Here is a 25,361-nt window from a genome sequence, read left to right on the forward strand (position 1 = left end):
GGATATGTGTGACTAAATGAGATGACACAGAAGTCTTCAAAGTTATTCATACACACATAATGGCCTTCTAGGTTTTTCTTTCCTGACATACTTTCCCAGAGCATGGGCAAAAGGACCCGGGAAGGGATGGTGGCCCTCAGGGCCCCTGGCTCTCCATCCTCCCTGGGCCATCCTTCCCAGTACCATGCCTTGAGTGGGCTTCCATGGACGATGACATCCCAGCTGACTGCACACTGTGGGTGATGTCCCACAGATTCCTCCAACTCAATGTATTCTAGACCCACCCCATCAACTCACCGCCAAATCTCTGCACTCCACTGTGAAGAACCTCTCCCCCCGCCCGCTGCCCTCTGTACTGGGGTGCAGGCACACAGGCCTCCCACTAAAGACCGTCAGTATCTGACTCGTGCGCCCACATCCACCTCTCCAACCACATCCTGTCCTGCCCTGGATTAGTGACCTTTGGAATTTCTACCCAACCACATGTGTCCAGTGCAGTCCCAAGTCCTTCAAGAGGCCTTTCTGAAAAGTTCTAGTCAAACACATATTTATCCCCCCACTCTGCTTCCTCCCTAAGTGTCCATGAAAGCAGTTATTTACATGCAGGTTGTATCCTGTGCTGGGAATTGTGGGAGACAAAATTCATCAGTATCGGAGTGTTGGCCTTAGATCATGCTTCCTTTACTATCAAAGCAACAAGAAGGAAAACCAATTCTCACCTGTAATGAACTAGACCAAGGAATCAAACGGTCTATCATGGGAACTTACTTTTTTAAGGTTTTTGCTCCTGAAGATGCATGAGGTTGGAGGTAGAAAGGAATTTTGTTGAATTTGGGCATATTTTTCTGAAATAAAGAAAAAAAGCATAGAGCTTCTATTAATTGATAAATCAAAATGCTGTCAATAGGAAGACATGATTTTCAAGTAATAATTACTTTTAATTAAAAGTCTTTTTGGAAAAATTTATCAAAAATAGTTTTGATACAAGAGACATGTAAAGATACATTATAAGTAATTTCAGGGTCAGTGTTGTGACTAAACAAGCTAATCCTCCACCTCTAAGTGGTAGCATCCCATATGGGCACCAATTTGTGTCCTGGCTGCTCCACTTCCCATCCAGCTCCCTGCTTGTGGCCTGAGAAAGCACTGAGGATGGCTCAAGAGTTTGGGTCCCTGCACCAGTGTGTGAGACCCAGAAGAGGCTCCTGGCTTTGGATCAGCTCAGCTTCAGCTGCTGCAGCCATCTGGGAATAGAACAATGGATGGAAGATCTTTCTGCATCACCTTGTCTCTATAAATCTGCCTTTCAAGTAAAAATAAATCTTAAAAAATATTATATATAATTTCAATGGTAGTATAAAATTATAGTGTGGTTCTTTCTTACAAGGAATTCAAAGGAAAAAACCTTCCCCTCCCCTTTTTTCTTTTATTTATTTTTATTGGAAAGGCAGATCAGATTTATGAAGAGAAGGAGATACAGAGAGAAAGATCTTCCATCCACTGGTTCACTCTTCAAATGGCCGCAATGGCCAGAGCTGAGCTGTTCTGAAGCCTGAAGCCAGGAGCCAGGAGCTTCTTTCAGGTCTTCCACACAGGTGCAGGGTCCCAAGGCTTTGGGCCGTCTACTGTTTTCCTAGGCCACAAGCAGGGAGCTGGATGGGAAGTGGAACAGCTGGGACACAAACTGACACCTATAAGAGATCTCGGCACCTACAAGGTAAAGGAGTCTTCATGTTGGGTGCAACCTTTCCTTTTTTCTTAAGCCATAGAAACCAACTCTCAACTTTAAAAGACTGGAGTTGACAGCTAAAGGGCTAAGCAAAAACCTGAGTGTTGTGAGAACCCACATATTGACCTTGAGGAAGGACACACACTGCCCTGCTGAAAGGCCCAGCAGCGCCTCTCCTTGTTTCCCTCCCACATCAGGGTAAGGTCCGAGGCTTTAAGAAGGAAGGGAAACTTCAGCCAACAACCTGGAGGCCTCCCCAAAAGTAAGCTACATTGTTAGATGAAGCAGTAACTTATCTGGTCTTCTCAGGGTCTTAATCCCTTCTGAGCCTCCCTGTTGCAGCCTGTGCACCTGTCTGCTCTCAGGAATGAGCTGCAGGCCCAGGGCTGCCAGGGCATTCTTGGTGAGTTTCAAATGGAGGAGTGGTTTACGGAGAGTTGGACATAAAGAGAGGACCGTAGAGCATCTGTTGGTGTCACACTGGTTTTATGTCCTTGGAACTATTATTTGGGAAACAAAGCTAAAGCTTTTGGAGATTAAATCCCTTTTCACATGGCTTTAGGAGTACGTGAGAGTCTAGAAACAGATGGCTGAGAAAGTTAGCGCGTGATAGAAGATGGCACTTCAGATCAGTAGAAAAAGGACAGTAATCCAGTAGATTATGTTGGCAACTGGCTGTCCCTTTTGCAAAGTCAGAATCCTGCCTCACACCAAAGAGAAGCATCAACTAAAGACCCAGACGTAAAGATTATCACAAGGTTCCAGAAAGAAGGAGAACGCTTCTGCTGCTTTGTGGGGTACAAAAAGACCTACACAAGACATGTAACTCGGAGCCCTGAAGGCTCTATTTGTTTACGCAAAAATCACATGAAAAGCAACACTATGAGCAAAGTAAACGTTCAGCTGAAGGACACAAGTAGAAATAAAAGCGTTACCACCAAAGAATTCCTACTAAATTTTAAGAAAGACAAATGATCATTTAAATGGGTGAAGAATTCAAGTGGGTGAGTCATAGAAGATATGAGGACCAGTACAAAAAGATGCTGAATCTCACTATGTCTGAATCAAAAAAGGAAAACAATCCGCATTAAAGCAATGACAGATTTAAGTATCAGTAAAGATTCAAGGCATCCAGTGTTGGTGTATGTGGGAAAATGGCTACTTATTGCTGGAGAGAGTGCTAACCGGCACAGGTTGTATACAGGGCAATTTGGCAATATCTTTCAAAATTTAAAATGTGCACACCCTTGATCCTGCAGTCCCACTGCTAGGAATTTACGCTAAACAGTACGCAAAGAATCAAGTACAAGGCTGTTCACTGCAGCACTGTTTGCACAGAAAACACTGCAAACAACCAAGTATCTACCAACAGGAGCCTGAGTAAGTAAATCATGGAATCGATACCACAGAATCACCAACGTGCTCACAGACATGAAAACACACCTGGGTGCCATTTGGGAAACCCATATCCAAGAAAGAAAAGTTGCAAAATGGTAGAAAAGGATCTTGCTGTAAAATAAAAGGAACTATACACATACATATGCACACACATACTATTTGCCATGAAAGTAACAAAGGCTATGTATTCATTGTTACTGAGAAGGGCTAGGGTATGAATGGGTGAGAGAAAGTGACTGGGAAAAAACAGTTTCACTTCATTTACTTATTTTGCGGAATCAGCAGATATTATTTTTATAATGCAAGACAAAAAGACATAAATTATGGAATGATACTTCTGCAGCTTTGGAACCACACAGAGGCAGATAACGATCCCACCTGATGGACTAGTTTTATCACAGTCTTGCATTTCCCAGTGCGGAAGGAAACGGGGAGGGCAGTGCAGGACACTTACGTCCACAGTGATGTCGATGACCCATTGTGGCACTGTCTCATTGAGAAGCATGGACTCCGTCTCACCCCCAGAATCTCGGCAGAGCAGCCTGAAACACAATCCGCCAGGGAGTGAGCCAGCAGAAGACAAAACCACCATCAGACCCACTGCAGGGGCACCCCTGGGATTCCGCCTCAGAGAGCTTCACTGGGTGGCTGAGGGAGTATTGCAGAACCAGACAGACTGACTCACTCACTCAGAAGGAAGAGTGGGCTCCAGGAGCTCAGGTGGTCAGACAAGGAGGCTAGGCATCCTCAGAGCTCCTGTGTGATGCCCACACAGCACCAGGAGAGCCACCTTCCGTGGCTAGAGTGCATACCAGAGGTCTTCCCTCGCAGTGGGGACCAGAACAGGTTTGGCCACCACCCTCAGGGAATCACCATCAAGAAAGAGAATTCTGTGCTCAGGGGCAACTCTTCCCACTGGCTCTCTAAGGGCTTGCTAGCAACCTGGAGGTGACCCAGCTCCGTCATTGCCTGTGGGTCCCCACGTGTCAGGCTGGGGTTGGCCACAGCAGTTCCCCAGGGCAGGCTGAGGAGCTGTCATCTGCTCCCCACCCTGGAAGTCACACTAGCAAAGGGAGATGGGAGAGCAGGGGTAGAGGGAGAGTTTGCTGCCAGAAACCACCCCAGGAGCTGTTGGAAGGCGAGACAGCGGCCCCACAGGACGCTAGGCCTTCTCCTCTCATGGTGTGCTGGACCAGCGCTGCTCATGGAGCTTGCTGACCCACAGCAACACTCCCGAGGTCCTGAGCAGCCTGGCAGTTTGTGCTAAAGCTCTGCTACATCTTTCCAAGGCCACCCTCTGGAGTAAACAAGAGGTCTTCCCAGGCAGGGCCACAGGCCTTCCTCCCCGTACCTGAAGAGCGTGCGGCCTCCGGCTTCCCCAAAGATCACTGGTGTGTGAGGGGGCACCTGGAAGTAGCCGTTGCCCTTCTGTACTCGGTTCTCCTGCTCCCCATTCACTAGGAAGAGACGCGAACACTGTAAGTACAACATCTCATTTCCACAGAATTCACATACTACAAGCCTTCTAAAGTCCCAAGTCCCAAAAGTCGAATGGAGTTAGAAATAAATGTAAAAAAAATTAATTAAAAAAGGGAAATTGTTGATAAGTAATAAACCTGGTAAGTTGGGGTGTACTGCATAGCAAAGTCCACTGCAAGGCTTTATAGAATAGGCGAACTTATTTCAGATTTGAAACCACTATGACCAAGTCAAGAACAGTTAAAAGATCATCTAGTGCTTCTTGTTTTCATGTTTTTTTTTTTTTTTTAAGAATATCAAGCTCAGAAAAATTCCTTGAGTTGGAAAAAAGTTTAATGGCAGCGGCAACCAGTAACAGATATCAATAAGAAAGTCCTGAAAGAGGCCACAGCTTCACTTCTCGCTCTTGACATTTCATTTCCACTCTGCTGTGTCGCCTTTTAAGTGCATTTATCCCTGACTCCAGTGTCGGCCCGTTCATGATGCCTTCCCTAATCAGGCTGGGAGCAAGTTCAGTCCTGAAATCCAGTGGCTCTTCTGGACCTTTTCACACAGTGAGAAGGCTCTATGCCAGTAGCTCTCTGCCCTACCACAGCGTCAGTCCCTGAGGGTCAGTACCCACACCCATTGGTCTTTATAGCTCACCTGCAACTTGCTAAGGTCCTCGGATTGCGTGAGCTGCTCATCCCGAGGACCCATGGAGCAGGGTGCAGGTGCAGCACATTGCAGAGCGTGCATTGGCCTAAGCTCTGGACAGAGTAGTGGGCTGGCGTTGTCCAGCCTTGATGAGGGCACTTTGACTTGAAGATGATTGTGGGGTTTCCTGTGACTTCTTCCTTAGTCTCTCTACTCACAGCCTGGATGCAAAGGGGTATGCCTATACCTCTGCTTTTTCATGACTGAATCCTGATGACTTACCTGGGCTTCTGACAGCAATCCCGCCTTGCCAGAAACCCATTCCCCACAGCTACACCACTGCTGAGCAGAACGACCCACACAAGACCTTACTTTCCTTGACCCTTCGTGGAGAGGCACACACACAGCTTTCCTATGTCCCAAGTGACATTCATTCTTCAAATATACACACGCATTTGCCCTGCCACTTGGGAGATGGGATTCAATTTTCTTTTTCTTTCTTTCTTTCTTTTTTTTTTGGAAACATTTAAAGTCAAAAGTAGGTAGATTATCAGAGTAGACAATGCCAGGATTTCAGATCAACCCCAGGTATGGCTTTATGCCATTGCACCCTGGCTCTCTGGCTCAGCTAACAACCTGGCTCTGCAGGTAAGCCCATAGGCACTCTAAGGAATATTTGGGGAATAATGCTGCTGAGGTGCCTAGTTGTGAGGCGAAGGCTCCTGGCACCTCTGTAAGGTGACTCTACTTGTCCCGAGTGTCCCTGAGCGAAAGCCACGCAGTGCTCTGCCCCACTGGCGTCTCGGACGCAGTAAGATGGCAGGGATGCTCTTATTGAGTAGCAGAGGGAGGAAATGACATAGAAACATCACGCATATGTATTATGTCTTGTTTTAGCCAACAATTTAAGAGTTTTGGTTCTAAGTAATTTAAGATTAATTATATCAATAGGAAAACACTAACCATGGTTTACTTCATTTTCTTCTTCATCCATTGGATTCACATGTGTTCTAGGCCAATATTCTAGAAGTGCTTGGAGTAAAAGGCCTCCTAAGTTCACTGCAAAAGAGGTTAATTAGAATGAGAAAAAAAAGGGGGGGGTAAGAGAACATTAAATAAAAATAGAAGAAATAAAAATTGTAGATAAAACTAACACGTTCTAATGTTACAATGATATTAAGATTTTGGAGATTTTGTCAAATGTCTTAAAATTTCATCTGAGAATTATAAAGCAATGAAAATATGGGGTAAACATATTTTGACATCATTGTTTAGGCTACCGTCTTTCTCTTTCTCTTTCTCCCCCTTCTTTCAGAATTTATGTATTTTGAAGTAGAGCAACACACACACAAACACACACACAATTTTTCCATCCACTAGGGTTGTAAACAGCCAGGTCTGGGTCAGGACAAGGCCAAGGGCCAGGAACTCCATCTGGTCTCCCCATTGGGTGGTAGGAGCCCAGGTACTTGAGTCATCATCTGCTGCCTTCTCAAGCACATTAACAGGAAGCTGGACTGGAAGTGGAATAGCCAGGACTCCATTTAGTACTCTAATATGGGATACTAGCATTGCAAGCTGTGGTTTAACCCACAAAGCAGGTACAATAATTTGTTAAAACCAAGCAAAAATACAAATCACACTATTTAAAAGGCTAATACCACACAAAGCCACTAAGACTGTGTTTGTACACATCAGGTATGTCTGCATGCCACATTCTTGGGGGAATGCTGACCAAGGATGCAATGAGTGAAAGAGAAGGGACTCTTAGAATTAGCACATAATAAAAACAACACAGTCGTATGTTCCCTTTCAGAAGGGGAGGAGCGGGGAGGACCCTGAACTCACACTTTGGATCTGACCCATCAGGGCTGCTGAAGCCAGCATCTTTTGCAGAAACCCAAGCAGCAAAACAGTCGCTCTCATCCAACGTAATGGTCAACATCTGTCAAAAGAAAAGCTGTTAGCAACCATTCCGGGTGAACATGTTCTCCGCACTACTCTCCAAGCCCGTTGGCTAAAGTACTGGGTCACAGGTTCTGGAACCAAATGTGTTCTGTGTGACTCAATGCAATTGCCATTCAGCATTCTGAGCTATCAATTGCCTTCTCTAAGATTACCATGAAAGCATTTTCTTCCACATGTAAAAACACAGGACTCTGTAAGAATAATTATGAGCTACACTGGCTATAAACTGGATATATTCACACAAACACTGAGTGCTCACTTACCCCTGTCTTCAAGTCTACAGAGAACCAATTTGGCACATACACCATTTTAAATCTTTTCTTAATTTCATCCTCAAAATCCACTTTGCCGAGATCTTCAACTTTACATGCCTATCCATCAAAGAGAAAGCACAGCGATCCAGGGTAAGTGGGGAACTGACCTGATTCTGGCTTTGAAACTTCATTTTTACATTTCTGAATAAAAGAGAGTCTAAAATATATTTCAAAAGAATGTGGTACCTGCCTTTATATAACTATCTGCTAGTACTCAAATTTTAAATTCAAAAAAGTTCTATTCATGGAAATTATTCAGTTTTGCGGGTACCAATTTATATGCCATGCACTTGCATGGAAGCAGTGTCAACTGAAACTCCAAAGTATGCAAAAGATGAAACAACCCAGAATCCCAAGTAACAAGCATGCTCCTCGGTTCTTTTTAGGACACAGTTGAGTAGCTTAGCACATTCCACAAGGCTGATTGCTGCAAAGAATGCTTGCAGGGCTGGCTGTGAATCCTCAGAGACATCAATGTGGTTCTCAACCTAGGGGGAATCTCACACCCTACTGTCTCTTCTTTCCTGCCAAATAGCTGGCAGTGCCTGGAGACAATTCTGGTTGTCAGAGCTTGGTGAGGAGGGAGGCATTTGCCGCCAGCACTGAGTGGGAAGGTTAGGAATGCTGGCTAATGCCTGAAACGTTTGGACAACTGTTCCTCTCCCTCCCACCACACAGCCCAGCCCAAAGCGCCTCTGCTGTAAAGGATGGGATGTTTTGATGGACTTAAGGTAAAGCAGCATATAATAATATGGATTGTGGAAGGATAGAGAACACAGGATATAACAATTGATAGGATATCATTTGTATGAGAACAACCGATTGGATATCATTTGCAAGAGGATGCCTGATTGGATATACAAAACAAAAAGATAGTTTCAAATAAGGGTGTGGAAACAGTTGATGGGTTCTGTAGTTAGGCTATGGAACTATGTAAGCTCCTCAGCTTCTCCTCCCTTATCCTATGTGACCCTCAGTCTCTAAAAGCCTGATGCCCCTAATAAACTTTGGTTATCTCACCATACCTGTTATTTCAGGCTCCGTGCACCAGCCATCACTGAGGGACAGCGAACAGAGGATGGCCCATAAACTTGGGTTCCCATCACTCACATTGGAGATCTGGGTAGGGCCCCTGATTCTTGGCTTGGGCCCAGCCTACACTCAGCTGTTATAGGCATTTGGGAAGTGAACTGTTGAAAGGGATATCTCTTTATCTCTCCCTCTCTTTCATCCTACCTTTCAAATAAATAAATCACTAAAGAAAAAAAAAATCTCTAGTTTTTTTGTTTAAAGATTTATTTATTTTCTTTATTGCAATCAGATATATATAGAGAGGAGAGACAGAGAAGAAGATCTTCTGTCCAATGATCTACTCCCCAAGTGATTGCAGTGGCCAGAGCTCTGCTGTTCTGAAGCCAGAGCCAGGAGCTCCTCCAGGTTTCCCACGTGGGTGCAGGGTCCCAAGGCTTTGGGCTGTTTTTGACTGCCTTCCCAGGCTACAAGCAGGGAACTGGATGGGAAGTGGCGCCCATATGGGATCCCGGCATGCTCAAGGTGAGGGCTCCAGTTGCTAGGTCACTGTGCTGGGCACAAAAAACCTCTAGCTCTATCTGACACTCACATAAAAAAGCAGTCATGGATTCAGCGCAGTAGCCTAGCAGTTAAAGTGCTCGCCTTGAATGTACCAGGATCCCTTATGGGTGCCAGTTTTAATCCTGGTGGAGACCCAGAAGAGGCTCCAAGCTCCTGGCTTGGATTGGCTCAGCTATGCCTGTTGCAGCTGCTTGGGGAGTAAATCAGCAGACGGAAGATCTTCCTCTCTGTCTCTCCTCCTCGTTAGATATACTGACTTTCCAATAAAAATAAATAAATCTTACAAAAAAAGCACAGTCATTTCCCAAATAAGATATTACTACAATTAAATTTTATATATTTGGGCCCGGCGGCGTGGCCTAGCAGCTAAAAGTCCTCGCCTTGAACGCCCCGGGATCCCATATGGGCGCCGGTTCTAACCCTGGCAGCTCCACTTCCCATCCAGCTCCCTGCTTGTGGCCTGGGAAAGCAGCCGAGGATGGCCCAAAGCTTTGGGACCCTGCACCCACGTGGGAGACCCAGAAGAGGTTCCAGGTTCCCGGCTTCTGATTGGCGTAGCACCGGCCGTTGCGGCTCACTTGGGGAGTGAAACATCGGACGAAAGATCTTCCTCTCTGTCTCTCCTCCTCTCTGTATACCTGACTTTGTAATAAAAATAAACAAATCTTTAAAAAAAATACATTTTATATATTTATTATCTTGGTTACCATAATATAACAGAAAAAAAAGCATGATCTAATTAAAAATATACTCACCTTTAATACATCCCAATATGCCACGTTATTATTGGTATCTTTGGTTAATATATGTCTCTTATCATTAAGAATGTGACACTGAATAATACTAGCACCCCCTAAAGGAAAAATAAAACACAGTTAACTAACCAATCCCTTCCCATTTTAGGCATAGTGTGCTAACTGGCCTGCACAGGAATATAACCCGACCAAAGGCGGCGAGCCCGAGGGCTTGCCTAACTAATCCAAGGCACTTCAAAGTCAATCAGTGATCTGCAGTTATGACCTGAGTTTAGAAAAAACAATTTTAACAGCAGATCATAAAGTAAGGGACTCTTCAAAAGGCAGCAGTGGAAAATTGTTGAGAGCCAACAGTTTTAATTCACCAGGAAAAGTCCAAATGAAGACAGAAAATCTCTGACCGAGTCCCATCTTGGGTCAACTTGGGTCCCATTTCCTTCTCTCTGACTCCTGAATGGATACACTATGCTAATGGTGACAGCAGACACCAAAACCACAGAGGAAGATGCCACGCCTGATTCTAATTCCAAACTTGGACATTAAACACACTTTTTTTTCTTTTTTGCCACAATCAGTCAGTAGTAGCATGTAGAATTTAGGGAGCACGTTGTTCCTTCTCTGGCTGTGCCAAAAGGCAACATTAACCCCCCCCGACCCATTTTATAAAATGGCTGTTGGTATTATCATAGCTATTATGACACTTTGCGAAAAATAATATTTCAAGAAAGCTTACTGAAAAGTGACTAAACAATATTTTTTAAAATAGCTTTTTTTCTTGTGCTGAAATAAATCTATACACGACTGGATTATACATTAAAGAAATACTTCTTTATTTCAGCTATCCTGCCAGCAACAACAAAAGGTACACTACTTGTACCTTTCTGACTCACCTTTAATAACCTGGTCAGGCTGTGTGCAAAGGGGTGTTATGGGATTTGTGCAGTCATTGTCATAATCTCCAGATGCTCTGAAATTATGAATTCCCTTCAACGTCTAAGGGAACAAAAATTGTTATTTAATCATTTTTGCTCTACAAATTTTGACATCTTGTTTAGAGTGACAAAAAAAGAGTAAAGAAAAAATAAACAAGAAGACTTCAACAACTTACTATAGAAACCAAAAGCCTTTAGTCCCAACATTTTACCATCATTTAAAGAAAGCATACATCAAAGAGGGAATGTTATCCCAGCAGAGAGGGAGCGAGGAAGCTGGGCCCGGTGAGGAGTACTCAGCCAGGTAAAATGATATTGATCACAAATGGGCAAAGCTACATTTAGACAAGATAAATAACATTTTTCACAAGGACACAGAAAAAAGCACTCGATGTGCCTACAAACAGGAATGAATACAAGAAGTTTTTCCTTTGTTATTTACAAAGAATCAGGTACACAAAAAAACTTAAATCTTCTGTAAGAATCCACAATGTGCTGCCTAACTTCCTTCCTTATCCTGGGTTTCTATCTTGGGTTTTCATGCTATGAAAAAAAAAAAGAAAAAAGAAAAGAAATGACCTTGAAAACACAATTTTCCATTTTTCATTTAGGAGAATAGTCCTGAAAAGTGGCCGTTGCCTGTTTTCATGAGGCCTGCAGCTGTACTAACACTTACTATGTAAGTATCCCCAATGTGTATCTTGGCTGCTGATGCACAAATCAGGAGAGATACCTGACTGCTACCCAGAAGTCTGCTGGGTGTTTGTGACGGGGCCGGGCAGGTGTGTAACAACCTACGCGTCTGGGAGGTGGCGGCTCACTCACCCACTTATTTACTGTAGACTTGGTTGTCGCCACCCAGATCGCAGGAGGGGGATCGGCTGATCTGTCGAGCTCCATCTGAAAAGGAAGTACAGAACACAGCTCTGAGGAGCACACTTCCCTTGAGGGCCAGCGCCGCTGAGTGCCAGCCAGCATCTAGCCCTCGCTTTACAGTAGTGATGGCCAGGGATGCCCGGAAGAGCAGGAGGGTCTCTTTGCTAAATCAATTCACAGTCGTATAAAAGTTGACTTCTCCCCAGTGCCTAGAAGTTTTAACTGTGGTTTCTTTCTTTGAGGGACCAAAATGGATACAGTCGAGAGGATAGAGACTTTCTATAATCTTTTATTTTTGCTATTCCAGTTTTTATGTCTATGCATTTTTTTTAAAGATTTATTTTTATTACAAAGTCAGATATACAGAGAGGAGGAGAGACAGAGAGGAAGATCTTTCGTCCGATGTTTCACTCCCCAAGTGAGCCGCAACGGCCGGTGCTACGCCAATCAGAAGCCGGGAACCCGGAACCTCTTCCAGGTCTCCCACGCAGGTGCAGGGTCCCAATGCATTGGGCCATCCTCGGCTGCTTTCCCAGGCCACAAGCAGGGAGCTGGATGGGAAGTGGAGCTGCCGGGGTTAGAACCGGCGCCCATATGGGATCCCGGGGCGTTCAAGGCGAGGACTTTTAGCCGCTAGGCCACGCCGCCGGGCCCATGTCTCTGCATTTTTAAAAAAGATTTATTTTATTTATTTGAAAGGCAGTTACAGAGACAGAAGTTTTCTGGCCACTGGTTCACTCCCCAAAATGGCTGCGCCGGCTGGGGCTGGGCTAGACTGAAGCCAAGAGCCAGGAGCTTCTTCCAGGTCTCCCATGTGGGTATAGGGGCCGTAGAACCTTGGTCGTCCTCCACTACTCTCCCAGATGTATTAGCAGGGAGCCGGATTGAAAGCAGAACAGCCGAGATGCAAACTGGCACCTGTATGCGATGCTGGTACCATACCTGCTTTGGTTTAGTGCCAGCCCCTATGTTCTTTCTTACTAGGAAAAAAATTCACCTGTCTTCTTTGAAAACGTTTGTAATAAAAAATACACAGCAAGCATGAAAGACTCTGTTCCTGGGGATTAGACATGTGGGAGCAGTTCAGTGTACAGTTCAAGTATTGCTTCTGTATATTATTCACTTTATTTTCCTTGGATTTAAACCACTACACATACAATAATAGATCCTATCAAGAACCAGTATTCCCCTTGTACAGGAAACTGCAGGCTTGAATGGGGGTGGGGCAAGAGTGACAGGCCTGGATTCCTAGCTAGCTGTTTGGACAGGGGCTCTTTGGAACACACGGCAAGGTAGGCCTGCTGCTCAAAGCCTCTTTCCCATAGCCAAGAGATCCTGGATGCTGCTGGCCTTGGGACATGGCTTTCCCCTCCCTGCATGGCCCTCCTACAGCCCAAGCGCCGCATACCCACGAGTACTAATATGGCCTCAACTCCCTGCTTCTCTACACTTGATCTTAGCCGAAAGGCCGAAAAGCGATCCCGTTTCTCTAACAGATTGCTGGTGTGGTCCAGTAAGGTACGTCATCTACTTTCGCACCTTCTCGGGTATCTCTTAACCTCTGTTTCCTTGATCGGCCTGCCCATGCTTACAATGGGCTGGGATTTCCCACTGTAACAAGTCTCACACACCATGGGGATTTGCAGTTATTTCTTGCTTTCCTCATGTGGAGACGATTTCTTAGAAAAGTGGTTAGAGCTAACTCCACACTTCTATTTTAAGCTTAGAAATGTTCTGACTACTACTGAAGAGACACACTTCACCAACAAAAATCACCGGAAACTATATCACATGAGTTTTGCTGTTTTCTCTAAGTTTCATCTCTTCAAAACACTTTCTTCTGATTAAATCATTCAATGACTCCTAGATCATACAGTAGCATCATTTTCTTCAAGAAAGTTCTTGATTTTCATTTCTTCAGCTACACGTTAGTCATTTAGTAGCATGTTATTTAACTTCATGGTGTTGTTAATTTTTTTTTCTCCCTGATGTCGACTTTGTTTTGTGGCTTTTCATTTAAGGGGATGTGTAGTAGCTGTGTAATGGAGACGGTCATATCTAGTAACATGTCATTTAACTTTATGGCATTGTAAATTTATATATTTTTTTCTATTGTTGATTTTGTATTATGACTTTTCATTTAAGGGGATGAACAGTAGCTGTGAAATGGAGACTTACATCCAGATGTGAAGATATAATGTAGTATGCATTTCTACATCCAGACAAAGATGGACTTACAATGAAACTGTTCGCTATATCTTGACAATAGGATGCTGGACTCTCTGCCATTGTCCATGCCCGCAATGATGGACATATGACTGTGTATGAAGAGCTATACTTTAGTAATGATACAGAGGAACGAGTTGGGAGGGAGAGAATTGGGTAAGGAATAAGGGAAATGCCAGGAGCCTATGGAACTGTATCAAAAGATAATAATAATAATAATATTAATAAAATGTAAAAACAAAACAAAACAAAACAAAAAACCTCTTGGAAAAAAAAAATGTTCTGACTACTACTGCTCTGGTCCCAGTTCTAGTCCCAGCTGCTCCAGTTCCCATCGAGCTCCCAGCAAATAGTCTGAGAAGCTAGTGAGGATGGCCCAAGTCCTCACGGTCCTGCGCTTAACGTGGGATATCCAGAAGAAGTCCCTGGTTTATAGCTTTGGGCCAGTCCAGCTCTGGACTTTACGGCCATTTGGGGAGTGAACCAGCAGATGGAACATCTATTTCTCTCCCCCTCTCTCTCTGTAAATCTCATTTTCAGGCTAAATAAATAAGTCTTAAAAAAAAACCAAAACACCAAACAAAACAAAAACTCAGTTTTTGGGCTCAGCATGGTGGCCTGGCAGCTAAAAGTCCTCGCCCTGAACGCACTGGGATCCCACATGAGCGCTGATTCTACTCCTGGCAGCCCTGCTTCCCATCCAGCTCCCTGCTTGTGGCCTGGGAAGTAGTGGAGGATGGCGCAAAGCCTTGGGACCCAGCACCCATACGGGAAACCCAGAGGACGCTCTTAGCTCCTAGCTTTGTATTGGCTCAGCTCTAGTCATTGCAGCCATCTGAGGAGTGAACCAGAGGATAAAAGATCTTTCTTTCTGTAAATCTGCCTTTCCAACAAAATAAACAAACCTTTAAAAACAAAAAAGATTTATTTATGTTTATTGGAAAGGCAGATATACAGAGAGGAGGAGAGACAGAAAGATCTTCCATCTGTTGGTTCACTCCCCAAGCGGCCACAACGGCCGGAGCTGAGCCAATCCAAAACCAGGAGCCAGGAGCTCTTCCAGGTCTCCCACATGGGTGCAGGGTCCCAAGGCTTTGGGCCATCTTCGATTGCTTCCCCAGGCCACAAGCAGGGAGCTGGATGGGAAGTGGAGCCGCTGGGATTAGAACTGGCGCCCATATGGGATCCCGGGTGTTCAAGGCGAGGACTTTAACCAATACGCTATCATGCCAGGCCCAAAAATGAATAAATATTAAAAAAAAAGGAAGATATATCAACTTGTTTCAAACAAATATCAGCAGAACACAGAACTACCCAGCCCTGTACCCCAAGTGCCAGTGCTGATGCTCTGCCTCAGCCTGCCAATGCAGTGAGACCGTAGATTCCCGCCCTCACAGATGGCACCTGGCTGTCCTTGTAGCTGTGCCCATCACACAGCTGCCATACCTTGAGAACGGGGGCTTTCTCCTCACAAATCAGCACGCGGATGTCGGGGCTCCTCAGGTCTGTACAGTAAATCTTCCGGTCCCTGCCCCCAGAGTACACGTGTGTGAAGGCATCATTGACCTGCAGGGCCCACACGCCTTCATCATGCACTCGGTATGTCGCGATGCACCTCTGCTGGCCAAGGGACCAAAGGCGGATTGTCCCATCTGAACTTCCGGAGAGGCACTGCAGGACACAGGGAGGTTAGAAGCCTGCCAGGGTCCTGCTTTCCTGTGTCCGCCCTTGGCTTCTGCCCTGACCCAGCACTGTCAGCCACCGAAACAACCTGTTCTCCTGCCTCAGATGAACAGTCATTCTTCTGACAAGAACATGCCACAGACTGAACTGAACAACATAAGCTCAGGCGGGCCAAAGCTCTGCCAAAACTACCTTTTCGTCCTCCCTAACCAGATGGTTGGTAAATCCTGCGGCAGGCAACTTCCATTCGGCTGATTCATTGCTAAAGGAGTTGGAGTCCCAGTGCAGGTTCCTGCTTATGGCCTGGGAAAGCAGCAGAGGACAGCCTGAGTGCTTGGGGCCCTGCACCCACATGGGAGACCCGGAAGCAGCTCCTGGCTTTGCATTGGTCCAGCTTTGGCCATGGCAGCCACTTGCAGAGTAAACCAGTGAATGGAAGATTTCTCCCCTCCCCCCTTTCTCTTGGCAACTCTGCCTTTCAAATGAAAATAACTTTTTTCAAAAAGAATTCAACTGCTCCCCTCCCCCCCACCGCCCTGTTCTCCTCGTGAGTAGTTAGGATAGCTGCTTTGTTCATCTCTTCACTATTATAAATACACTGCATTACTTATCTTACATTTACATAGAGTGGAGAGGGGAGGGGAGGACCAGAGCATAGGGCACGGCAGACAACAGCAGCTTTAGGAGGTGTGCCAGGCCCACAGCACAGAGACCATGGCGAGCCTGGGCTCCAGTCCAGTGCTGGACAACTGCCGCAAGGACAGCCCCGCAGCTACCCTGCAAGACAGTGAGGAGCTGGCAGTACTGGGCTGCTGCCTCACATGGACACGGGGCTGCCCAGAGCTTGCCCTGCTCTCAGCAGGAGCATGCTTCTCCGTGCACGCTCACCCCCCACCCACCTCCACAGCATGGTCTCCACCCTACAGGTGAGCACGTGACAGTCAAGTCAAGTCCACTCCTTGAGACCACACAAGGCATTAACATCAAGATCCTTCCACATCTCCCAAGACCCCTACACAGGTGCCTCCGGCCACCCTTCTCCCCATTCTGAAAGATAGTTTCCTTGCTCTAGGTGGTTCTGCAAACTTCCCACTCGGCTCTGGACACAAAGGTCCCCCTGATTCACACAGGGGGCAGTCTCCAGAGTCATTACCTTTCCACTCATCCTCTTCTCTCTCTTCCTATTATATATTTATTCTTAGAATTTCTATAACGTGAGTAGATGTCACGTTTTATGGTACAGATTTAGAATCAAATCAGAAATCATTCCAGTTATCTCCAAACTGACTCCTGCCCTCTGGGAAATGACAGCTGGGGGTAGCAAGGCTGCATGGTAAAGCTATGTCATCCTGTTCTTGTTCTCACTGACAATGATGAAACTCATTTTTCCATTGCTACAGAACAAACAGAACTGTCATGTATAATTCACATACTGTGTGGCCAACTGAGCCACAACACTATTGAAATGTTTTCCTCTAAGACTCTAAGTGCTACGCTGGAAAGCTAAATTATAGACTGCACCTATATTCTCTGCTTTACACAGAAAACATTTTTAGTTCTTTTAGCCACCATATATATATATATATATATATATATTTTTTTTTTTTTTTTAAGGATTTATTCATTTTATTACAGCCAGATATACACAGAGGAGGAGAGACAGAGAGGAAGATCCTCCGTCCGATGTTTCACTCCCCAAGTGAGCCGCAATGGGCCGGTGCGCGCCGATCCAAAGCCGGGAACCCGGAACCTCCTCCGGGTCTCCCACGCGGGCGCAGTGTCCCAATGCATTGGGCCATCCTCAACTGCCTTCCCAGGCCACAAGCAGGGAGCTGGATGGGAAGTGGAGCTGCCGGGACTAGAACCGGCGCCCATATGGGATCCCGGGGCGTTCAAGGCGAGGACTTTAGCAGCTAGGCCACGCCGCCGGGCCCGCCACCATATATTTTTAACTGTACACACGTTCATTTGCATCCAAAAAATTCTTTGCCTTGGCTTTTCTGAAAAATGATGCAAACAAATGGTCTCATAATGTGGATTACTAAAGATTCAAAAAGCAGACCATTAATGTATAACTGTATTGTTGTTGTTGTTCACACCAACCCAGACAACAGTACATCAAGTAGGGAAGTCCTTGACTCGGTCATTAGGTAAATGTCCATTGAACCGCTCACCTGCGTGCCGTCTCTGTTCAACAGCAAGGCTTTCACGTTATCCGTATGCCCTTTTAGCTTCATTAGTTTTGCACATGTTCTGGGATCCCATACCCTTAAAACCTGTGAATTGTAACAGGATATTACACAAACAGGATATAGCTGCCATCAAAGGTAAGTCATGATGACCCTCATAAATCACACGACTCCCAGTAAATTCTGATGAGGAAATACCACTCCTGCAATGGCCACGGCTGCAGCCTCCCAACCTTGGGAAGCTTTGTCAAGTCCAAAATGTACAGCACCCTCTCCCACGCACAGCACCCTCTCCCACGCTCGGCCCATTACCACACACACAGCAGTTACACAGAGTTACACCTTAGTCATTAAGACCCCAAATAAACTAAATGCCTCCTCTTTTTGCACCCTCCAGGCAAAGCACTGTGAGTACACCTCACAGTTACACTGGAAGTGGTTCTGGCTTCCCCATCTGAAGTGCTCCCTTACCTTCTCTGTGGACCCTGATACAATGATTGTTCCCAGTTGATTCATGGCCAGGCTATAAATGGAATCTTTGTTCCCACTTAAAGAAGAAGCTATTAAGGACAAATAGAGCCGGATGTTAACAAAATCATCAGCTTAGCTTGGTACTAACTCAGCAGAAATCTGCAAGTTTAACTGTTCAATTTAGAAAATCTTGAGCAGTTCTCCAAGGAAAAGAAATTTAAACTCTGAAAAACAGGATCATTATCAAAATTGACCTCTTTTTCAGACTAGGGCATATTTACAAAATTAAATGGCACTGCTATTTTTAAAGCTATGTAAGCAATGCATTTTCAAAGACAGACTTCTGGCAATAAATATGAAGAAACACAAACCAAGACAGAAGCAAGGCTTTCACAGAGCGCATCAGACGAAAAGGACTGGAAACTCTGACAAGAAAGAGTAAAGTGGCCCTCTCACAAATTACTCATGGGAGAAGAAACTTGGTACAACTTGTCCACAAGACAATCAGGCCATGAATTTGGCTAACAATCACATTCCTGCCACTGCATCACCAAAGCCAAGAACACTGTTTACCAAACCGTCCATTGGAAGGATCCTAATTCTACCGGAAGTACACATGAACGAGCCTGTTGCCAAGTTAGGCGTGAAGGAGTTAATACATATACAGTGTTGAGAAAAATGCCAGTGTGGGCTAGCACTGTGGCTGAACAGGCTAATTCTTCCCCTGCTAACACTGGCATCCCACATAAGCACCAGTTTGTGTCCCTGCTGCTCCACTTCCCATCCAGCTTCCTACTTGTGGCCTCGGAAAGCAGTGGAGGATGGGCCAAAGCCTTGGGACCCCGCACCTGCATGAGACCTGGAGGAAGCTCTTGGCTCCTGCCTGCAAATCAGCTCAGCTCTGGCCGTTGCGGCCATTTGAGGAGTGAACCAGCGAATGGAAGATGTCTCTGTCACTTTTCTCTGTAAATTTGCCCTTAAAGTAAAAATAAATAAATCTTTTAAAGAGAAAGAAAAATGCCTGCTACTAGCAAATACTGAGAATTCTTAGCTATTATTGGTATTTTTCTCATAGTCATTAAAAAAAAGGGGTGGATCCTCTGAATAGTTCTAACCAAGGTGCAGCTACAAGATTCCGTATATCCACTAAGCCCAGACTCTGAACTTGTGACACTCATGCTTTTTTCTGGTTTTCTTCTCTCCTTTCAGGGTCTGAGATCTACAGCCATAGCCTAGTGACATAGCATGGCAATCCCAGCAAGGACCAGATGCTGAGACAGTAGATGGAAAAAAAAATCAAGAACAGGCAGGATGTAGCATTTTGACTTTGCATTTCTTGGCAAACAATGCAAAACAAAATTCAAGAAATCATCAATATGTTTCTCAATTGACCTTTACCGGCACATGTACAGTCATATGAGAAGTATCTTAGCTACAGCAATGTGAGCTCTAAGCATGACAAGTGGGCCTATATAGTTCAAGCTTTAACTTTTCAGGCGCTCTTAGCCAAATATGTGTTCCTAAGAGGCCCTCGGACTGGGCCTTGTGGACACTAATGGTCAGGCCAAGTGTGAGGTTCGATTTCAAGTCTGCACGCAAGGGAGTTTGACCTCTTGGTCTGAGTTCTCTCAGAAGCCCCCTCATCTTCTTGAGTTTTTTGGAATCCCTGGATTCTTTAGGATCTTGCTAAATTGGCACTGAAAACTTTTTCTATCCTTTGAGTCTTTCCCAGCTTGACCATTAACTCAAAATTTTATAAGACACCAGAATGTGTTCCAAAGTCAGAAAACCACCCTCTATGCCAGCTAATTCCCATCTCCTTCAACATCACCTGCTGAGCAGGTGCGAGACAGGAAGTAATGGTAAGATAGATTATTCTGCCTGGCAGGGACTTTAGCGTGCATACAAAAACCAGCCAGGTCACATCCAGAAGTTACCATTTTTGGACTGCAATGAGGAATTCGTTCCTCGCTGCTCCATCACACTCCTGGGGACCAGAATGGTATAGACAGAAGCACTCCCCCAGTACAAACCACCACCTCGAGGTCAATCTACCAAAGGTGCTCTATAAACCATTCTCTACCTACACCAACTTGCAGCTCTTTCAAAGAAATTATTTTCAGACTCCTTACTTGTGACAGTGTTATTTGACGCAGTTAATGCTGTTAGAGTATTCACATCCCAAAGGAATATTTGCCTGTCCAATCCAGCTGAGGCTACCAGTTCCTTGTCCTTGGCATAGGCTAAGGCCTTCACATAATCCTGAAACAGAACAGAAACACAATGATCTAAAGATCAAACAGAGGAGAGCCACACGATGGACTGAGCCCCAGGGTTACAACAAGGATGCCGAGAGTCGCACTCATGTGTTTTACCTTATGTGTCCTCAGTGTTGACATGCAGAAGCCCTTATGTGCGTTCCACACTTTGACTGTTGTGTCGGAAGAAGCAGATATTACTAGAAGAGGCAAAGAATGCACACACCCTTCAGAATATGACTTAAAACAGCTTTTTAAACCTTACCTTAAAACAGTATGACACTATATCAAATTAATATTAACATGCATCTGTAAGATCTTTCCAGAACCTACTGCATAGTGACTCACATTCCAAAAATATTTTATTTATAAATTTTCATTTTATTTGAAAAGCAGAGAGAGAGAGACAAACAACAGAGAGAGCTATTTTCTATGTATGAGTTCATTCCCCAAATGCCCAGGGAGACTAGGTTGGGTCAGCCTGACCCAGCAGCCTCAAATTCCTCCTGGGTCTCCCACGTGGGCGGCAGAGGCCCAAGTAGCTGAGCCATCATGTGCTGCCTTCCCAGGAGAGACGTTAGCAGGAAGCTGCAAAAGACCAGGGCAGGGGCTTGAACCAAGCAACTCTAATGTCGGGTGTTGACTCTCAAGTAGCATCTAAACCCCAGCACTAAATGCCCACCCACAGGTTATTTAAACAGGCAGGGAAAACAAGTTTAACATGCTAGTTGAAGGCTCAAGAAATTTGATTAAGAAAAGTTTCTCTAATTAAGCCTGCAAATCAAGAAAGAGATCTTGATAAAACTAAGGACAAAGTATCAATAAGGCTAAAAAATAAGTAATAAGTATTAGTAAGGCCAAAAAGAATGTATTACAGTAACTGTCCACTCTGAATGCAGGCAAAACTAAATGGTGGTGTTGAGTGGTGGAGCAGTTACTTTGGGGCAGGGTCAGGTTGAAAAGGTAGCGTAAGGAGGTTTCCATAGTACATTTAATTCAGGCATTGCTTCCCTTCACAAAAATTTGTTAATTATAAAGAGATGTGTAATTTTCTACATGCATGTTACATACCAACTTAAAAAGGCTTATTTATATGGGATATATGGTGGCTCAACAGGCTAACCCTGTGCCTTGCATGCTGGTATCCCATATGCATTCAAGTTCTAATCCCAGCTACTCCATTTTCAATCCAGATCCCTGCTTATAGACTGGGAAGACAGGAGATGTTGGATCAAGTTCTTGCACGCCTGCACCCATGTGGGAGATCTGGAAGAATCTCCTGGCTTCAGGCTTCAGATTGGTTAGCTCTGGCCACTGCGGCTATTTGGAGAGCAAACCAGTGAAAAGAAGACCTTTTTGTCTCTCCTCCTCTCTGTAAATCTGCCTTTCCAATTAAAGAAAGAAATAAAGAAATGTTTTTAAAGAAAAGGTTACATATAAGGACAATGAAGAACGCCTATAAAAAATGAAAAATATGCACGTACTTCAAATAGTTTGCAGAAAAACAGAATTAACAGGTAAATCTATTTTGGTGTAAAACAATCTAGAAATCTCAGGGCTGGCACTGTGGGATGGTAGGCTTATCCTCCTCCTGTGGCACTGGTATCCCATATGGGCACCAGTAAGAGTTCCGGCTGTTCCACTTCTCATTCAGTTCCCTGCTTATGGCCTGAGAAAGCAGAGAGGATGGCCCAAGTCCTTGGGACTCTGAACCTGTGTGACTCCATAGAAATTCCTGGCTAGGGCCCGGTGGCGTGGCCTAGTGGCTAAAGTCCTCGCCTTGAAAGCCCCGGGATCCCATATGGGCGCCGGTTCTAGTCCCGGCAGCTCCACTTCCCATCCAGCTCCCTGCTTGTGGCCTGGGAAAGCAGTCGAGGACGGCCCAAAGCTTTGGGACCCTGCACCCGCGTGGGAGACCCGGAAGAGGTTCCTGGTTCCCGGCTTTGGATCGGCGCGCATCGGCCCGTTGCGGCTCACTTGGGGAGTGAAACATCGGATGGAAGATCTTCCTCTCTGTCTCTCCTCCTCTCTGTATATCTGGCTTTCCAACAATAATAAAATCTTTAAAAAAAAAAAAAAAAAAAGAAATTCCTGGCTCCTGGCTTCAGGTCAGTTCACTTCAGCCACTGTGGCCATTTGGAGGGTAACCAAGTGGATGGAAGATTTTCCTGTCTCTCCTTTTTATAACTTTAACGTTCAAATGAAAATAAAATAAATCTTAAAAAAAGAAAAAAGATTTTTAAAAATCTTGAAACTCAGACATGGTATTTTTTTTTTTTTTTAGTTACACAGGAATTTATATAGTTGTGTCATGTTTTGTATTTTCAAAATACACATTTTCTGAGAACTTTCTAAAGACCATGTAAACCAAACTGAGTCAAAAGCTTCTAGAGGTCAAATAATCCAAATACTTACATGTTTTCCCATTGCAACAGAGAACTATGTCATTCACCCAATCTGTATGATGTTCCATAGATGCTATATATGGGTCTTGCTGAAATTAAAAACCATAAAACACATATTAAAGAACAAAATACATTAGAAAGTTTATATATATATGTATATATATATGTATATTGCTCTAAGATCTTAAAACTGACAACAGAATGGGCCTGGAGTGGCTGCTCAACAGGCTAATCCTCACCTTGAAAGCACCAGCATTCTGTATGAACACTGGTTTATGTCCCAGCTGCTCTACTTCCCATCCAGCTCCCTACTTGTGGCCTGGGAAAGCCATCAAGGATGGCCCAAAGCCTTGGGACCCTACACGTGCATGGGAGACCTGGAAGAAGTTTCTGGTCCCTGGTTTCGGATAGGCTCAGCTCCTGCCATTGCAGCCATTTGAGGGGTGAACCAGTGGATGGGTGATACTTCTCTCTGTTAATCTGCCTTTCCAATAAAAATAAATACATCCTAAAAAAAAATGATAACTGAATCAGAGTTAACTGAATCAGAGTAGAATATCACCAATAATGGTGATGGCCACAGACAATGGCCACAAGTAGTTGTATATTAGGACAGTTTTATGATGAACGCAATGCTAACTCTGTGGGCTCAGCCCTCACCCTTTATGTCTTGTAACAGTGAGACAGCAGCTCTGGGCTAGCCCCAGATGGAGCACAATCGCTCCAGGCATGAGTTTACCAGACAGCCCGGGGCCTGAAGGAACTGCAAGCAAGGAAGGCTCCAGGCAAACACCCGAGCCAGTGAAGGGCCTGTGAGGGGGCCTGTGAGTGGGCGGAACCTGCCTGACAGCAAAGGGATGCGGGAGCTCCAGCTTTTACTTTTCTGCTGCTATTTTTACCTTCTCTCTCAAGATGCACACAGTCCTTCAGAGAAGAAGCGGAACCCCGGCGCTGAGAGGGCTTCTTGCATCACCATTTCAATTCAGTAACTCAGGTGCCTTTACTCCTCTCAGCGGGCTCTCTAACCAGAAGTCTGTTTAAGAGTGTTTTGTTACACCCTACTCCTCCAATGTGCCACATTTAAGACACTTCACAAAGTGAATGGCTCTCTACAGGTCAGAGAAATAATACTATTTTCACTTTCTGAGATTAATTTATTTTTATTGAAAAGGCAGATATACAATGAAGGAAAGACAGAAAGATCTTCAGTTGCTGATTCACTGCCCAAGTGAGCCGCAACAGCCGGAGCTACACCAATCCAAAGGCAGGAGCCAGGAGCCTCTTCTGGGTCTCCCACGCGGGTGCAGGGTCCCAAGGCTTTGGGCCGTCCTCGGCTGCTTTCCCAGGCCACAGCAGGGAGCTGGATGGGAAGTGGGGCCACTGGGATTAGAACTGGCGCCCATATGGGATCCCGGCATGTGTAAGGCAAGGACTTTAGCTGCTAGGCTCCTTACCAGGCCCCAGAATCTTCTTATCCATGCATTCATGATACAGGCATTCAAAGAGAATACTGAGGGCGCTTTCCCCGTGGCTGGGGAGTAATGTTTACATTTATTTACATCTTGTTCTCTGTTTAGGCACATTCTCTTCAGTTTTACATTATCTAGTAAGTTGCCATAGGCTTAATGAGAATTCTAATCACTTTCAAAGAAAGAAAACCAAACATTCACACAAGATTAATTACAAATGTAAATACATATTCAATGTCTTGCTGCTTTTTAAGCAGGGTTGCCAGGAAGCTTTTGGGAAAGATTTAAATCAGAAAAAGAAAACATAGGAAACAACCCCCCATTGGCTAAACTTCTCTGTCCCTTTATGGCGGATTGTTCTTGAGACAAATCGAGCTTACAGGGTCTCCGCCTTAGCTAAAACACTTCTGCAACTCCCCTAGGGAATGATTCTTTTTCAGAGGCTTGCAGAATTCTTGATGGCAGTGTCTTTGTAAAGTATACCACGTGACGTGCTGCTTAAGAACACTGAACGTGAAAATCAACGTGAAACTGAGGAAGAGCCTGCTTCTGGACAGCGGAAGTCACCTGACCCGAGTGTCCCCAGTACAGAAGTGGCACGGAGACTCCAGCCGGGCCTCACCTTGTGCTGACTGACACTCCATATCCGTATGATGGAGTCCCGGCCGGCCGTGAACAGTCTGTTCAGCGCTGGGTCCAGCTGCAGAGCATTGACGCCATTGCGATTGTACTTCTCGACCTCATCGCGAATAACGTAAGACACCTGCCAAATACATACAGAGATGCTTTTCATGAAGTTACACACCGCGCAGCCATGCAATGGAGTCTTGTTAGGAGCCCATCTATACTCACGAGCTCAGCTCTCTAATATCAAGCTTGGGGGAGATATTTAACGCTTCTCTGGTGTATCAGTTTCAGTGCTTAGGTTCTACTCCTGCCCCATTTTGGATCCCAGCTTCCTGCCAAAGCACACGTTGGGG

The 25,361-nt window shown here is 45.0% G+C and overlaps 1 protein-coding gene across 1 annotated transcript in view; it reads right to left on the reverse strand.

The window, feature by feature from the left end:
• The window catches only part of WDR48 (WD repeat domain 48), a 33,619-nt gene that overhangs the window by 2,877 nt on the left and 5,381 nt on the right, over window positions 1-25,361 (reverse strand). The window contains exons 2-17 of the mRNA XM_058678532.1: window positions 25,004-25,144; window positions 22,923-23,001; window positions 20,625-20,707; window positions 20,382-20,511; window positions 18,250-18,338; window positions 17,764-17,865; window positions 15,353-15,577; window positions 11,630-11,704; window positions 10,763-10,865; window positions 9,873-9,970; window positions 7,474-7,581; window positions 7,091-7,187; window positions 6,206-6,301; window positions 4,479-4,584; window positions 3,582-3,669; window positions 769-845 (exon numbers count right to left, since the gene is read on the reverse strand). Coding sequence (XP_058534515.1) covers window positions 769-845; window positions 3,582-3,669; window positions 4,479-4,584; window positions 6,206-6,301; window positions 7,091-7,187; window positions 7,474-7,581; window positions 9,873-9,970; window positions 10,763-10,865; window positions 11,630-11,704; window positions 15,353-15,577; window positions 17,764-17,865; window positions 18,250-18,338; window positions 20,382-20,511; window positions 20,625-20,707; window positions 22,923-23,001; window positions 25,004-25,144 — 1,697 coding nt within the window. The remainder of the gene's footprint in view (window positions 1-768; window positions 846-3,581; window positions 3,670-4,478; window positions 4,585-6,205; window positions 6,302-7,090; window positions 7,188-7,473; window positions 7,582-9,872; window positions 9,971-10,762; window positions 10,866-11,629; window positions 11,705-15,352; window positions 15,578-17,763; window positions 17,866-18,249; window positions 18,339-20,381; window positions 20,512-20,624; window positions 20,708-22,922; window positions 23,002-25,003; window positions 25,145-25,361) is intronic.

Source organism: Ochotona princeps, chromosome 21 (genome assembly GCF_030435755.1).
Source record: "Ochotona princeps isolate mOchPri1 chromosome 21, mOchPri1.hap1, whole genome shotgun sequence".
Classification (NCBI taxonomy): domain Eukaryota; kingdom Metazoa; phylum Chordata; class Mammalia; order Lagomorpha; family Ochotonidae; genus Ochotona; species Ochotona princeps.